Here is a 16898-nt window from a genome sequence, read left to right as displayed (position 1 = left end):
CAATGGACTGTCCAAGACTTTATATTTTATAAGGTGACTTTAAAGAAGGATATATGCAGTAATATCTCCTTACAAGATGCCCGGTGATTCAAAGAGATTTTTCCTAGCACTTCTAGAAAATACATGAAATAATTTTTTTTTTGTCCTGTACTTGCCATCAGTACACTTGTGTTCATGACTTGTATGTTTCCCAGAAGAACTAGTTGGAGGCACATATGAAGCTAGTTCAACTTCTGCAGTGACAGATGATTAATTTCCCGTTGGTTGGTAGATTGCTGAAATAGGTATCACATATTGAGGTTAAGCCACACAAGTCTGCCAATTGCATTTACGCAAGGTGTTTTGCAGTTGCACTGCTGTAACATCACAATGCACTCACAAAACACTGAGATGCAATTATTTCAGAAAGCGTGATCTGTATATTTTTTGTTTTGTTTTAAAGCAACTCTTTTCACTCCTGAAAACTACACATCCATGGCCGTAAATAATAATTTCAAAGTACTCACCTTGTTGAGGACATCTCGCTGGCAACCAAGGTAAAGATGAGGCAGGATTCTGGTTGGACCAATGTTGGAGACAGGTAAGCAAGGTTGAGAAATACAAGTAGGGACTAGAACAGATTTTCCTTCACAGAGGCCAGGGAAACAGCCAGAGAATTCAGCAAACCCACCTAAGAAAAGCAAAAACCCGAGTTTCAGTTCAGTGGGGAAAGTGCAAGTCAAAGCCATGTAAAAGTATTTTAGTGTACCCCACTATCAATTCTCAACACACACAAATAATCTGGGGGTGGGGAGCAGTGATGAGATGCAGCTGGAAAACCCTAGAGAAGCAAGCTGATAGAGCTGCATATGCGTCTTTGCCATAGCTGCTGTGACTGCCAAATCCAGTATATAATCCAGCACAGAGTTTTGCCTCATATGCCCCTCACCAACCAATTATATAAAGATCTAAAAGAATCCTGAAATGTTTCTTCTCTTCATTACCTTAAAAACTTGAGGTACCTCTCAATTCTCAACACTTACTTGTGGAATGGAGACAACAAAAAATAGCCCCCCAAAAGATATCCGATCACCTAGAATTAGCAATGACATTGTCCCTTTCCCCTTGAGCCAAGGCTTTAATAATTCACTGCAATCGCTGTCACAATAATGGAAAGGAGAAGGATGGGTCATCGGTACAGGGTTTTTAAAGGTGTTAAAATGCATGGTTAGCGGAATGAACACTGACTGCAGAATTTTTCCATTATCCTAGCCTTGTGCCCCAACAAAAAAATTCAGCCCGTCTCCCTGTAGACCTCACATTTCAAAGCTGCAACAAGTAGAAACTTCTAAGTTTGTTTTTTTTTTTTTTTAAATAAAGGAAGAAAGTAAAAATCTAGATTCTGGGATTCCCCTGGCAGATGGTCAGTAAAAGTAACAAGAATCTTGACTAACTGCTCCCTCATTCATTCTGGTTAATGCTTTGATTCTCTGCACATTATGGTTACCCTAGTATTTTTATTAAAGTTTTCCCCTTGTTGCATCATCACATATGTACACTGGCTGCTAGTGTTTTAACCACAGTATTGTTTAAGTCTGCTCAAAGAAGGTCTGACCGACACTAGGACTAAAACCCCAGTGGTTACCACTGACCTGTCTACACTAGCATTCCCACCATTCATGTAGCTCTGCTGGTAGGAAATATGAAGATAAATGCTAGTGCAGACAAGGTTAAGACTGTTAGCCACAAACATGTAAGCACAGTTCAAGATCTATTCCTTTCTCCTGTGTGGGCAGGAGAACTGTGTTAGTGTTAAAAACCCATGCTATATGCTCCAACTGCACTGGCCTTACAGAGTTTAAAAATCATGCTTCAACATAGTTGTTGGCAAACATGTGCTAGCAAAATCTGGCTAGCTAGCATGCTGGAAACCAAATTAAACTAAAGCATGGGCTTTTTACTCTCATGCCTCATGAACAAATTTACATATTACCATTAAAAAGTACTCAGCCACTTATTCAGTACACCTGTTTATTTGCCAATGCTATATCAAAGTTAGACAGTAAGTATGATACAAATCAAGATAAGAGAGAAGTCTCATTTTGTTATGTTAGGAATAGAGTATTAGCCAAAGATCTCAATCAGTCTTCAATAACTGAGTGCTAAATATTAGTCTCCAAAATATTATTCCTTATCCAAATGACTTGCCGGTAACAAGCTCAGCTGAAGAGAGGTTTACATTAGAAGAGTTTCATTGATGGTAGTCTCTTAGAGCTTGTCTGCACTGGTAAGTTACTGCGCAGTAAAGCAGCTTTTTGCGCTCAAACTGCAGACGTGGGTCCACACTGCCAAGCCACTTTGTGCGCAGAAACTCCTTTGTTGCAGCGCTGCAAAAAAACCACCTCCATGAGAGTCGTAAGGCTATTTGCACAGAGGCTCCAGCGCTCTATTGCCAGTGTGGACACTTGATTGCTTTCTGCACTGTAATTGGCCTCCAGAGCTGTCCTATAATGCCTCAAGCGACCGCTCGGCTCATTGTTTTGAACTCAGCTGCCCTGGAGACATGCGCTCCTCCCCCGTTTCTGGGGCAGCATTCAGAAGAAAGCAAGCAAAGGAAGCTTTTCTATCTAATCAGGAAGGAGCTCTCCTGAGATAGACACAAATGTTCATGGTGAGCCTTCCGGGCCTAGTGAGGACGTGAGTGGTGAGGAGATGCCTGATCTTCCAGTTAGTCAGAGTGCAGGTGACCTGGCAGCTGCTGCAGCATCCATATCTCCATCTCAAATGGATGTAACCATGCACATTCCTGAAGAAAAGTGTACATCAGAGAAGAGTGTGGTGGAGGCGCAAGAAACAGCTGCTGCTGAGTTTAGTTCCTTAAGCCTAGATGATCCAGGACTGTGGACCCACTTGAGCAGTAGCCCGAGGGACTTCCTTGTACTGCATGGGCCACAGCAAGTGAAAAACTTCATGTTCCCCAAAAGACAGACAATGAAAATAGAAGTTTCCATCCAACACATTACTGGCGTAAAATTCCCAATAGTGACAAAGTGGAGAGGCCATGGCTTATGTGCTCAAAAACCCAGAATGCTGCATACTGTTTCTGTTCTCTTCCAGTCTAATGTTCCAGCCACATTCGGTTCTACAGGAACAAAGGACTGGAAAAATCTGGCTAGAAATCTGGCATGCCGCGAGAAGGCAGCAAATCACCAGAGAGCATTCCATAGGTGGAAAGAGCTTCAGATGAGACTAAGGTTAAAAGCCACCATAGATGATCAGCATCAAGAGAAGATTGCATCAGAGTCTCTTTACTGGCAAAATGTTCTGAAAAGGCTCATTTCCATTGTGAGAATGCTTGCTACCCAAAATCTAGCACTGCATGGCACTTCAGATCAGCTGTATGTGCCAAACAATGGAAAACTTCCTTAACATTTTGGAGCTGATGGCTGAGTTTGATGCTGTACTCCAGCAGCATCTAAGAAGAGTCACCACCCAAGAAATGTACACACACCACTACAGTAACTCCTGGAACCTAACACCTTCATTTACATTAATTCTTATGGGGAAACTGGATTCGCTTAACATCATTTCACTTAAAAGTTCCATTTTTCAGGAACATAACTACAATGTTAAGTGAGGAGTTACTGTACTTTGGAAAAACAATTCAAAATGAGATCATACAGTTACTGGCAACAAAAGCCAAACAGAAGATTTGAAGTCAGCAAGATATTACTCTGTTATTCTGGACTGGATACTTGACGTCAGCCATACGGAACAAATGACTTTAATGGTGCGTTTTGTAACAACAACAGAATCTAGTGAAAATGTCCCTGCAATGCAGCAAAGAGTCCTGTGGCACCTTATAGACTAACAGACGTATTGGAGCATGAGCTTTTGTGGGTGAATACCCACTTCATCGGATGTATTCACCCACAAAAGCTCATGCTCCAATACGTCTGTTAGTCTATAAGGTGCCACAGGACTCTTTGCTGCTTTTACAGATCCAGACTAACACGGCTACCCCTCTGATACTCGTCCCTGCAATGGTAACTGTCACGGAGCATTTTCTAATATTTATTGACATTGATGATACTACAGGAGCTGGTATGACAAATGTGCTTCTTAAAAAGGTGGAAGATATGGGAATTGCGATAGCTGACATGAGAGGTCAGGGCTAAGATAATGGTGCCAACATGAGAGGAAAGAACAGAGGAGTGCAGACACGGATCTGAGAGTTAAACCCTCGATCTTTTTTTGTCCCATGCAGTTCTCATTTATTGAACTTGGTGGTCAGTGATGCAGCATCAGCTTCTAGTGAGGCTGCTGAATTATCGGGACAAATTGCGTCCCAACCAAACATTGATCGGGGCACGGGACAAATGCCTAAAAATCGGGACAGTCCTGATTTTATCAGGACATCTGGTCACCCTATTCAAAGCAGCTATGTATTTTTCTCTGCATCAACTCACGTATGGCAAATTTTGAAGCAACATCTGCAAACATCTTCTCTGACACTGAAACCACTGTGTGCCACACAATGGGAAAGTCGAGTGGAGGCGATAAAACCTATCAAACACCAAACTGGGAAGATAGATGATGCCATAGTTGCCATTATGGAGGATAATGCTATGACAGGAACTGTTCATGAGAAAACAGTGGCAGAGGGAAATGGAATCACCAGAAACATACATAACTTCAAATTTCTGTGTGGGTTAGTGTTGTGGCATAATATAGTGTTGTGGAGCAAGAGACTCCAAGGTGTTGACCTTGATATATCTAGAGCAATGGAACAACTGGACAAAGCAAAGTCATACCTACAGTCTTACCGGTCAGGTGAGGGTGTGATGAGCTGGATCACAGAAACCCCTCTGGGAGCTGCCACCCGATGTGCCAAGACTACTACTACTATCCCTGTTTTCCCTGCCAGCTCAGGACTCCAGCACCCTGTCTTGCTGAGCCAGACACTCCTGTCTGCTCCAACGAAGACCCAGGGTCTGCCCCAAAACTGCAGGTTTACCTGAAAACAGCTCACAGAAGTGTGCTTGTCTTTAGCATTCAGATGCCCAACTCCCAATGGGATATAAATCCATTTTACCCTGTATAAAGTATATACAGAGTAAACTCATAAATTGTTCACTCTCTAAAACACTGATAGAGAGATATGCACTGTTGTTTGCTCCCCCAGGTATTAATACATACTCTGAGTTAATTAATAAGTAAAAAGTGATTTTATTAAATAAAGAAAGTAGGATTTAAGTGGTTCCAAGTAGTAATAGACAGAACAAAGTAAGTCACCAAGCAAAATAAAATAAAATGCACAAATCTATGTCTAATCAAACTGAATACAGATAAGATCCTCACCATTCCACAATGCTCCCTTTTACAGACTAATTTCCTTTTAGCCTGGGTCCAGCAATCACTCACACCCCCTGTAGTTACTGTCCTTTGTTCTAGTTTCCTTCAAGTATCCTCCGGGGGTGGAGAGGCTCCTTCTTTAGCCAGCTGAAGACAAAATGGAGGGGTCTCTCAGGGGTTTAAATAGACTCTCTCTTGTAGGTGGAGACCCCCTCCTCACCCTGTGTAGAATCCAGTCACAAAATGGAGATTCGGAATCACATGGGCAAGTCACATGACCATGCATGACTCAGGACTTGCAGGTATCAGAGTAGCAGCCGTGTTAGTCTGTATCCGCAAAAAAACCAGGAGTACTTGTGGCACCTTAAAGACTAACAAATTTATTTTAGCATGAGCTTTCGTGAGCTAAAGCTCACTTCTTCGGATGCATAGAATGGAACACACAGACAAGAGATATTTATACATACAGAGAACATGAAAAGGTGGAAGTATGCATACCAACAGGCAGAGTAGTAGCCATTACCCACATGCTACCTTGAATGTCCTCAGGTAGACTTCTTATGTGGATTGGAGTCTTCCAAGCTCTTTTGTCTGTTAAGTGCTTCCTGATTGAGCACCTAATTTGCACATTCCTTTCCCAAGAAGTGACCAAATGTCCTAAGGCCACTTAGAAATCAAGCAATTATACAGCCAATGTTCATAACTTTGAACACACAAATGGTGTCTGCATACAACTAGGATGAACATAACCAGTAGATCATAACCTTTACATAGATGTGTTACAAGGCATATGTAGCAAAACCCTATTCCAGTTATATCATACATACATTTATAAGCACCACACCCATAAAGCCTTATGGGGTACACTGTCACAGAGGGATTTCAAAACTTTCTGAAGAGTGCACAGAAGTTGGCAGAGGAACTTCACACTGATGCTATTTTCCCACCCATTCAAGAATGCAAGAGTCACGAAGAAGAATACATTTTGATTACGAGGCACGGAATAATCCCATAAGAGACCTCCAAACAACAATTCAAAGTTGAATTCTTTAACCAGGTGCTAGATTGTGCAATACAGTCAGTTGAATGTTTCATGCAGCTCAAGGAACACAGCAGTATATTTGGGATGTTGTATGATATTCCAAAACTCCTCACTATACCTGAAGACGACCTACACCAGCAATGCAGGGCACTAGAGACAGTGTTAACACATGATGACATGTGCGATAATGATGCAAGTGATTTAGGTGAACTGAAAGCCCTTTCAAGATACATTTCAGCAGGATCAACTCCAAAGGCTGTTCTGGAATATATGTGCACAAATAAGATGACCACCCTCTTTCCAAATGCTTTTGTTGCTCTGCGTATACTTCTAACACTTCCTGTAAGAGTTGCCAGTGGAGAACGCAGCCTCTCTAAGCTGAGGTTAATAAAAAACACATGTACTCTCCACAATGACACAGGAGAGGCTGGTCGGCCTTGCAACCATCTCAATAGAGCATGAGCTGGCCCAGACTGTGGACCTTCAGCAGGAAGCAGTTCAAATCTTTGCCACCAAGAAGGCACGGAAAGCACCACTTTGATTTTTCAAACAGATAAAAATGCCAGTGTTTACTATGCAGACAAGAAAAGTTACATTTGCTGTTCAGGTGTTTGAAAGTTAAGTGTTGTTCAAAAATTTTAAGTAAGGTATTTTAAGTTGTTAGTTCTCCTTTATTGGGGTAGGTAGCAGAGCAGTACCATGAGAGGAGTAGAACAGGAAGAAGGCAGAATTGAGACCTTTCAAAGTTTTGGGCCAAGCGAGGGGGCATCATTTGAGCTCCCCGCCTCAGGTCCCAAAATGCTGTGGGCCAGCCCTGAACGTGTGTATCGCCTTTCTGCCAAGGCAAACTTAATCTCCATAACTACTTCAATTGGAACTAGGCTACTGGCAAGATCAGATTTGCAGCACCCTGCTGTTTGTCTTCAGAAGAGAAAATGTGCTTTTCTTTTGGCACTCATTTCTAAACACCACCCATTCTCCACTACCACTCCAGCCCTTGCAAATAGTAAATCAATCACATGGGCATGTTGAAACTGTAGCAAGAAGATCTACAGGTCATTAACAAAGCTAGTAGTTTAACAAAGTTTCACTGAAGCTTTTGATAAACTTGACTGGGCCTAGGTCCTAACCTCCTAGGCAAGTTTTGGTAAATCTCAGTTCACCTTCTAACTAAGGGTGCCTAAACCACAAGGGTAATCCTCTGTTCGAAATATCTGGCAAGCTATTCTTTGTAGCCCTAGCAATTAGGGCAACTGCCAAATGCACAAAGGACTGAAATTAGAGAGAGACTGAAAAAGTCAAGAAGAACTTTGAAATATTTGTTTTTAAATAGCATTATTGAGCCATTCAGGTTCTTCCGTGCTTTATTGTGAAATTGGAATCAAACAACAAAACAAAGCCCCTTTTATTTGTTTTAAAACTATCAGGGGGTGGAGGGGGGGAAGGGTGGGAAGAGGGGAATTTCCTAGAAGTATAAACTATGCACCGACAACCAACAATCCCTCCAATAAGTGCAGAAATTTGAAGGTCTTTTTAAATGAAGGTTTTGAAAGATTACCTGTGCCCTGCAAATAAAAATATGGTAACACAGATGAGTTCACCTTATATCAATAAACTAAATGTAAATCTGTTTCTATTCATCAAAGCTAAATTGCAATTTCTTATTTATTGTATGAAAAAATGATTGCCAGTTCCAAAGGAGTACTTAATGTCAATTACTTTACTGTCAAAGTGGCTTTTCACCACAACCTATTTGCAGAGTAAGTATGGACAGACAGACAGATGCATAATGGATTTCACTTTTCAGCACCAAATAATTGCAAAAATATGATTCAGCCTTGGCAGTTTTATTTTTTTTTGGTTTGGAGAAAGGTCTGGTCCTACAGAAGAAGATATTAGATGTCCAAAAAAAAAAAAAAAAAAAAAAAAAAAAAGAGTCTGGTAAATGGATGTTGACATTAATTCAGTTGGACTGTACCTATCTGAAAAAATAATCCACTATAGTTGAGCTTTTTGTTTTGGCTCTGTAAACTTATTAACTGAGTTTGGAAGATACAGCTCTACAAGAAATTACAATTAGACATAATTGGCTAAACCTAAATCAATTCATTAAGTAGCTTGTTAGAATGAACTGGATTCTCCTCAATGAGTTCACAGTTTTAAATAAAGCATCAACATCCGTTCATTTTAGGCAGCAGTCGCAGCACTCTCAACAGATTGATGTACCACAGTGCGTTCTAGTGCAGACTTGTTTAGTTCATTACTTGTGGCTATGATTCTCAAATTGAGTTTCTATGAAACTACGTTACAGTGCCAAAAGCCTTCAGTGGTTTAGCAGCCCAAAATGCTTGTGGGTGGCAGAAAACTCAGTTGCGCCCCCCCTCCCCCCCAAATCTTTACTGTAAAGCCAGCTTTCCTTGCATACATGCCTCTACTTCCATTCACAGACTTCTGCCAAAATCCAGTCTCCTATTTAATTACCCTGTTGCTATGGATCTGAAAAGTGGTGGCTGCTCAACCTCCCTTTCATCAAAACACTTAAGATTCCCAATACAGTTTACATGTGTTATGATTGTTAAGGAATCCTAATACCAGAGGCGTTTCAGCTCCCTTCCTAGCTAACTCAGGAAACAATATAGGGCCAAACCTAGAAGGGATAAAAAGTTTTCACAAACTCCTTCAGGAGGAGTTATTTTCTTGTTCAAATTCATCATCATCTTGGCACAAAGAGAGGCCTGTACCACACACCTTGACCATGGGGTACCCGAATGATGGGAAAATTGGCACTGCTAATGGTCACAATTAGTTTGTAGGAGAAAACTGAGACGGGTCCTTAAAACCACTTTTAACATGCAAAGACTGAATAGGCATAGACAGGGGCGTCTCCAGGCCCCAGCACGGCAAGCGCGTGCTTGGGGCGGCATGCCGCGGGGGGGCGCTCTGCTGGTAGCCGGGAGGGCGGCAGGCAGGCTGCCTTCGGCGGCATGCCTGCGGAAGGTCCGCTGGTCCTGCGGCTCCGGTGGAGGTCCACCAGAGCTGCGGGACCAGAGGACCCAGCAAAGCGCCCCTCGCGGCATGCCACCATGCTTGGGGCGGCAAAATGTCTAGAGCCGCCCCTGGGCATAGAGACAGAACTACTCTCACAATCCTAGAATTGGTCCCTCTAGGTCAGAATTAAAAGGGAATTAAAACCAATAGTAAAAGGTTCTATAGCCATATAAATAAGAAGAAAACAAAGAAAGAAGAAGTGGGACCGCTAAACACTGAGGATGGAATGGAAGTTAAAGATAATCTAGGCATGGGCCAATATCTAAATAAATACTTTGCCTCAGTCTTTAGTAAGGCTAATGAGGAGCTTAGGGATAATGGTATGATGACAAATGGGAATGAGGATATGAAGGTAGATATTACCACATCCGAGGTAGAAGCCAAACTCTAACAGCTTAATGGGACAAAATCGAAGGGCCCAGATAATCTTCATCCAAGAATATTAAAGGAACTGGCACATGAAATTGCAAGCCCATTAGCAAGAATTTTTAATGAATCAGTAAACTCAGGGGTTGTACCGTACGACTGGAGAATTGCTAACATAGTTCCTATTTTTAAGAAAGGGGAAAAAAGTGATCAGAGTAACTATAGGCCTGTTAGTTTGACATCTATAGTATGTAAGGTCTTGGAAAAATTTTTGAAGGAGACAGCAGTTAAGGACATTGAAGTCAATGGTAATTGGGACAAAATACAACATGGTTTTACAAAAGTTAGATCGTGCCAAACCAACCTGATCTCCTTCTTTGAGAAGGTAACAGATTTTTTAGACAAAGGAAATGCAGTGGATCTAATTTACCTTGATTTCAGTAAGGCATTTGACACGGTTCCACATGGGGAATTATTAGTTAAATTGGAAAAGATGGGGATCAATATGAAAATTGAAAGGTGGATAAGGAACTGGTTAAAGGGGAGACTACAGCGGGTCGTACTGAAAGGTGAACTGTCAGGCTGGAAGGCAGTTACTAGTGGAGTTCCTCAGGGATCAGTTTTGGGACCAATCTTATTTAACCTTTTTATTACTGACCTTGGCACAAAAAGTGGGAATGTGCTAATAAAGTTTGCGGACGACACAAAGCTGGGAGGTATTGCTAACACAGAGAAGGACCGGGATATCATACAGGAAGATCTGGATGACCCTGTAAACTGGAGTAATAGTAATAGGATGAAATTTAATAGTGAAAAGTGCAAGGTCATGCATTTAGGGATTAATAACAATAATTTTAGTTATAAATTGGGGACACACCAGTTGGAAGTAACAGAGGAGGAGAAGGACCTCGGAGTATTGGTTGATCACAGGATGACTATGAGCCGCCAATGTGATATGGCCGTTAAAAAAGCTAATGCAGTTTTAGGATGCATCAGGCGAGGTATTTCCAGCAAAGATAAGAAGGTGTTAGTACCGTTATACAAGGCACTGGTGAGACCTCATCTGGAATACTGTGTGCAGTTCTGGTCTCCCATGTTTAAGAAGGATGAATTCAAACTGGAACAGGTTCAGAGACGGGCTACTAGGATGATCCAAGGAATGGAAAACTTGTCTTATGAAAGGAGACTCAAAGAGCTTGGCTTGTTTAGCCTAACCAAAAGAAGGTTGAGGGGGGATATGATTGCTCTTTATAAATATATCAGAGGGATTAATATTAGGGAGGGAGAGGAATTATTTAAGCTTAGTACCAATGTGGACACAAGAACAAATGGCTATAAACTGGACACTAGGCAGTTTAGACCTGAAATTAGATGAAGGTTTCTAACCATCAGAGGAGTGAAGTTCTGGAACAGCCTTCCAAGGGGAGTAGTGGGGGAAAAAAGACATATCTGGCTTTAAGACTAAGCTTGATAAGTTTATGGAGGAGATGGTATGATGGGATAATCAAAGATTAATTGCCAAAATTAGGCTATCAGCAGGTAAGTATGCCCAGTGGTCTGTGATGTGATGTTAGATGGGTTGGGATCTGAATTACTACAGAGAATTCTTTCCTGGGTGCTGGCTGGTGAGTCTTGCCCACATGCTCAGGGTTTAACTGATCTCCATATTTGGGGTCGGGAAGGAATTTTCCTCCAGGGCAGATTGGCAGAGGCCCTGGAGGATTTTCGCCTTCCTCTGCAGCATGGGGCACGGGTCACTTGCTGGAGGATTCTCTGCAGCTTGAGGTCTTCAAACCACAATTTGAGGACTTCAGTAACTCACTCAGACACAGGTTAGAGATTTGTTATAGAAGTGGATGGGTGAGATTCTGTGGCCTGCATTGTGCAGAAGGTCAGACTAGATGCTCATAATGGTCCCTTCTGACCTTAAAGTCTATGAGTCTATGAGAATGTGGTAGTTTGATAACACAGGGAAAAATATTGTTGATTGCTGCTGCAGGTACTACATCAGTTCTGTAGACAAAATTTCCCTTCTCCGGGGCCATCAAACCAGCATCTATCACTAAAGAGGGACAACCACCTCTATTATAACAACAAATTCTACTAGGTTCTGGATCTATGATCTGTATTTGTAAAGTACAAATCACAGAAATGTGAAACTTAAATATTTTACCAGTACGATCTAATACCCATTTACACCATTCAAGATGAAATCCTACTGCAAAGGCATTTTAAATTAGGAAAATAAAATTAGAAGCTTCCTCTCCCAAGACTGCGTTCCAGTGACTTATTTTGAGTACTGGTGTATTCACGCCTTAGTTCCTTCAGCTGGTTCAAGCTAGGCCTTCATACACACTTCAAGGGGTAGTGCTGACAAAAGATAACCAGGAAGATTTCAACAAAAATGTAAATGTTGGCACATTCTGATTAAAAATACTTAATTTACATAGTATGTTTGCTGAGAGCAGCTCAGAAGCCCTTTAATAAAGGCTCCTCACCCCCTGTGAGGTAGGTGTTTATCTCCATTTTATATGTGGGGGACAAAGGCACAGTGGTCACACAGGAAGTCCCTGGCAATAAATTATAACTCAAAATCCAGATGATATAACTCTTGGTCTCCAGCTACCTCAAACATCCCCTTTTCACCACAAGCACAAGCGACTCATCTTCAGTTTTAAGTACATACATCGGTTAGCCCTGCCCTAACTCCTCTCTTACCTGGTCATAAGTGGTCAATCCCTGCTCCTGCTCTGCCAGTGCCAGCCTTCATTGCCCAGCAGTCCAATTTCATGGTTGCCCTTTCTCTCACGCAACCCCTTTGGCATGGAAGGAAGTTCCTATAATGTTCCACAAGACCACTACGCTAACCTCTTTCAAATCTTTCTGAAAAAAACTCACCTCTGCTGTGATGCCTAGAAAATACTCAACAATGAGTAGGCAGCTGGAGGGCTGTAATCACTGACTTACACTAATCAGAGTAGTCTCTCTGTTACCTTGTACTCCCCACTATCTCTTGTATCCATCTTTTACAATCTAAGTGTGTGACAAGAAACAATTCTTTGGGGCAGAATTAGTCTTTTCATTGAATGCCTTGCATAATAGGGCCCTGTCCTCAGCTCAGACTTCTAGACATAACTACAATACAAATAAATCAAACCACTAGACAATCCTTCCTCCTAACATCCCTTTAAAGTTACTTTGAGAAGATTAATACATACTGCACACTAATTATTTAATGCCCTCAAGTGCTTTAGGGGCTCAACAACTGAAATTTTCCCGTAAGCGTCTAAAGATAAGTGCCCTTTTTAAGTGAGTTGAAAACACGTGGACAAAGCACAAGAAAGCCAGAGTCATGTGTGCATGTGTTAATACCGTATCTCCTCCCAAACCAAAAAACTCATTTTTGAGATTGTCAGGAAATTCAACTTGAAACAGGAAAAGTTAGTAAGAACAGACAGTTCCACTCATCACTTAATTTACTCCTCGCACTTCTGTCAAAGATGAGCAACATCACAAGCTCTGAAGGGAGCCCAATGCAGTTCTTCTCTGCCAAAAATCTGGTAGAGGAGCTGTAGGGTTGCCACCTTTCTAATTGCTGGTAACGGGACACTCCTGCCACTCGCTGGATCATCTCAAGGAGACTGCCTACAGGTAGGAGGCAGCCCTGGCTGAGCAGGGGCTGGTGCGGGTTAATGACCCAGCCCCTCACCCCACCGCGTGGTAACCAGACTTGTGGTTTGGGAGCCATTTATGGTTACCAGGTCCCATTTTTGACTGGACTTTCTGGTCAAAAACTGGGCACCTGGCAACCCTAAATGGCATCTGGACACAGAAGCCAAAAACCAGACTGTCTGGGTAAAACCTGGATGGGTGACAACCCTAGAAGCCCAGGAGGAGAGGAAGAGAGAAGAAATTTAATTTGGGAGAGGGTGAGAGAAAACTGACTTTTATAATGAGGCTCCCCAGTTGTGCGAGGTTAAAATATCAAAGGAATTCAAGCTGTCTCTTTCTCAAACTAAGAGAGACTAAGTTAATTTTAGATACCACTGTTTAGAGCAGCAGTTCTCAAACTGTGGGTCAGGACCCTAAAGTGGTTTGCAACCCTGTTTTTATGGAGTCGCCAGGTCTAGCATTAGACTTGCTGGGCCCAGGGCTGAAGCCTGAGCCCCACTGCCTGGGGCTGAAGCCGAAGCCCGAGCCCAGGTTACATGCCCCCTGCCTGGGGATGAAGCCCTTGGACTTCAGCTTTGGCCCTCCTGCCCAGGCAGCGGGGCTTAGGTGGGCTCAGGCTTCAGTCCCCCATCCTGGGGTCGTGTAGCAATTTTTGTTGTCAGAAAGGGGTGGTGGCACAATGAAGTTTGAGAACCCCTGGTTTAGAGGTGTGAATGAGGGTACTGGAAATCCACAGAGAGCACCTAATAAATTAAGTCCAAAGAAACAGCACATCCTTTTAAAAAATATATATTTCTCTCTTGTGAAATATTTAGCATAATATCCCAGCAGTCTGGTAAACACATCCGGCTGGAAAACCAAAAGTCAGATATATGGTTACATGGCAAGATTCACAGAAGAATTCCTTCCTTAGCTACTCGATTGAAACCAGAGATCAATCAGTAACAGTGTCTGTTTGAAACAGTAGAAGGCCTGTTGGAGGAGCCCAGAGACAATGCATACTGGGGATACCCAAGAAAAGCAGTTACAAAGATTGTATCACCCTTTTTAGTGTCATTCAAACCGTCTGATTTTCCACAACCTCCCTGCCCTCCCCATCTCGGATTCTTGTTAGAGATTATCTGAGTTAAAAGGGGAGACAGAACTTCTCTTTGAAGTTTTCTTCAATGTATTCTCTGTCAACATGGGCAGGTGGGAAAAGAAAAAATGACTCATCTTTCTGCCAGTTTCTCAGCATTGCCAATCTTGACTTAGATAATATGCATAGCCATTCCCAATCTCAGTGTTAAATATACATTTAATTGATTTTAGGTCAGGAGGCATGGGAAGTGAGAGATGGTAGAATCTAAATCCCAGGTGACAGACCAAAAACCAAACAGCAAGCATCCACTAAAGAAGGAGCAAGTGATAGCATTTGACTGATGAAAGGTGTCCCACTTAACCAAAAAACTTCTGGTTTGTTCTTCTTTTCCTCCTCCTCCTCAGCTAGGGCCACTTCCATTTGTAAGTGGGACTCTAGTACTCCTTGAAACAAAAAGCCCATTAAAAAATTAAAGCTATGTATCAACATTAAAGAATGTTTTGCCTGATAACCAAGTCTAACATCTATTTTTATCTACCTCATTTCTATTTTCACTTGTGGATTGTTTCAGCACAATTGCTAAGACTATGTAAAAAAGACTAGCCTAGAACCAAAGACCATAAAAGCAAACCAGAATTTAAGAAGTAGTTGTCCTGCAAACAAGAGCTGAACTGAGACTGAGGGCGTGTGGGAGTTGTAGAGGTGCCTTATGTACCATTCAATAGCAAAATTAAGTATTAATATAAAAACCCGTAAGTATACAAATACCTCAACTTTAGTGAAGTGGTACTTTGCTTCATGTAGGATTAGATATTCTTCAAATTGTGGCTTATGAGTAGCACCTTCAAAACTGTGTTCCCATTCCATATTTTCCCCTATACATATTAAAATGCTTATCTAAAGCTACAGCAGTTTTTTCCCCAAAGAAAAATAAGTACCAAAGAAAATAAAGTTGTCAGCTTTCTGACTTAAACTTCTATGAATCTGCAATGTTTCCACCTTGTTTAAATGAACTGCAAATCTACTCAGATCATTACAATTCATGCATTCCAGCTCAGCTAAACAGGGATGCCTGCCATTTTCCATTACATAAGTTCACGCAACAGAGCTCGGTTAGGAACACTGACATTTCAGCAGACATTTTTCCTTGCACTCTCCTGTTCTATCCCTTCACACAGATTTTTGTTGAGTTCTTGGAGCAGATTAAAAACCAAATCCATTATATTACAGCAGTGAGTAGAAGGCTCCTAACCAGATCATGGCCCCATTGTCTGGGATGCTTTACAGCGCTCATCCTGGGGGCCTAGGCCAGCACGTCCTACTTCTGTGTAGGGGTAACGGAGAGCATGCCCAGGAACTGTGTGCCAGAGAGGCCAAAAGACACAGACCAAGGGAAGCTTAAGAGCACACAGGTCTTTACCCAGGCTGTGCCAAAAGTAAAAATGTCTTCAGGAAAATTTTTTCAAATAGCGATCAGGCACCTATCATATGTGCCTTTGAAAATCTCCCCCCTAATTCTGTAACTCTTCACTCACATGAGTGGCCCTATTCATTTCAAAGATAGGTTACAATGACAGGCTGTATCTATACTGAACTTTTTCTTAAAATTTCCTACTCTTGCACTACTTCAGATGCAGCTCCACCAGTGACAGAAATGGTGGAAGCTCTAGTGTGAGCAGAGTACAGTAGAACCTCAGAGTTATGAACAGACTGATCAACCACACCCCTTATTTAGAACTAGAAGTACTGGCAGCTGCACAGACCAAAGAAAAGAGTACAGCACTGTGTTTAAATGTAAACTACTAAAATAAATAAATAAATGGAAAAGTTTTTTTAAAAAAAGATTTGACATGGTAAGAAAACTGTTTCTGTGCTTTTCATTTAAATTCAGATGGCTAAAAGAAGCATTTTTCTTCTGCACAGTAAAATTTCAAAGCTGTATTAAGTCAATGTTCATTTGTAAAGCTTTGAAAGAACAACTCTGAACAAAATGTTACGGTTACAAACTCCTCCATTCTCAAGGTGTTCATAGCTCTGAGTTTCTACTGTACTAGTGTTTTTACTACCATCTCATCCAACTCTGCTCAGAACAAGTGTAGATGGTGGTAAAGATACCAGAAGCCAAGCACATCTTGTTTACACAGTGTTACTGCCACCAATGGAGCTCTATGTGGCAAATGTTAAGAATAATCTGTGAAAACAAGGCCATAGAAAGAAGTTTTTTGGCTCCATTTGTGTGTCTTGCATACAACTAAAATTAGTCTGAATTCTCTCTTTTTTCTATTGAGATGGGGCAGGGCTAGGGAGAAAACCAACAGTTACTATGCACTGGCTGTAGCACAGGACACACTTTAA

The 16898-nt window shown here is 41.8% G+C and overlaps 1 protein-coding gene across 4 annotated transcripts in view; it reads right to left on the bottom strand.

Moving 5' to 3' along the window:
• DUSP16 (dual specificity phosphatase 16) overlaps nucleotides 1–16898 on the bottom strand; it is a 96699-nt gene that overhangs the window by 23323 nt on the left and 56478 nt on the right. For all 4 annotated transcript variants that reach the window (XM_039499505.1, XM_039499497.1, XM_039499510.1 and 1 more), the window contains one exon: nucleotides 507–670. In XM_039499505.1, the coding sequence (XP_039355439.1) occupies nucleotides 507–670 (164 nt within the window). The remainder of the gene's footprint in view (nucleotides 1–506; nucleotides 671–16898) is intronic.

This window comes from Mauremys reevesii, linkage group 1 (assembly GCF_016161935.1).
Source record: "Mauremys reevesii isolate NIE-2019 linkage group 1, ASM1616193v1, whole genome shotgun sequence".
NCBI classification, from domain to species: domain Eukaryota; kingdom Metazoa; phylum Chordata; order Testudines; family Geoemydidae; genus Mauremys; species Mauremys reevesii.
The sequence above is the reverse complement of the archived record's forward strand: the minus strand, read 5'-3'. Positions and strand labels throughout refer to the sequence as shown.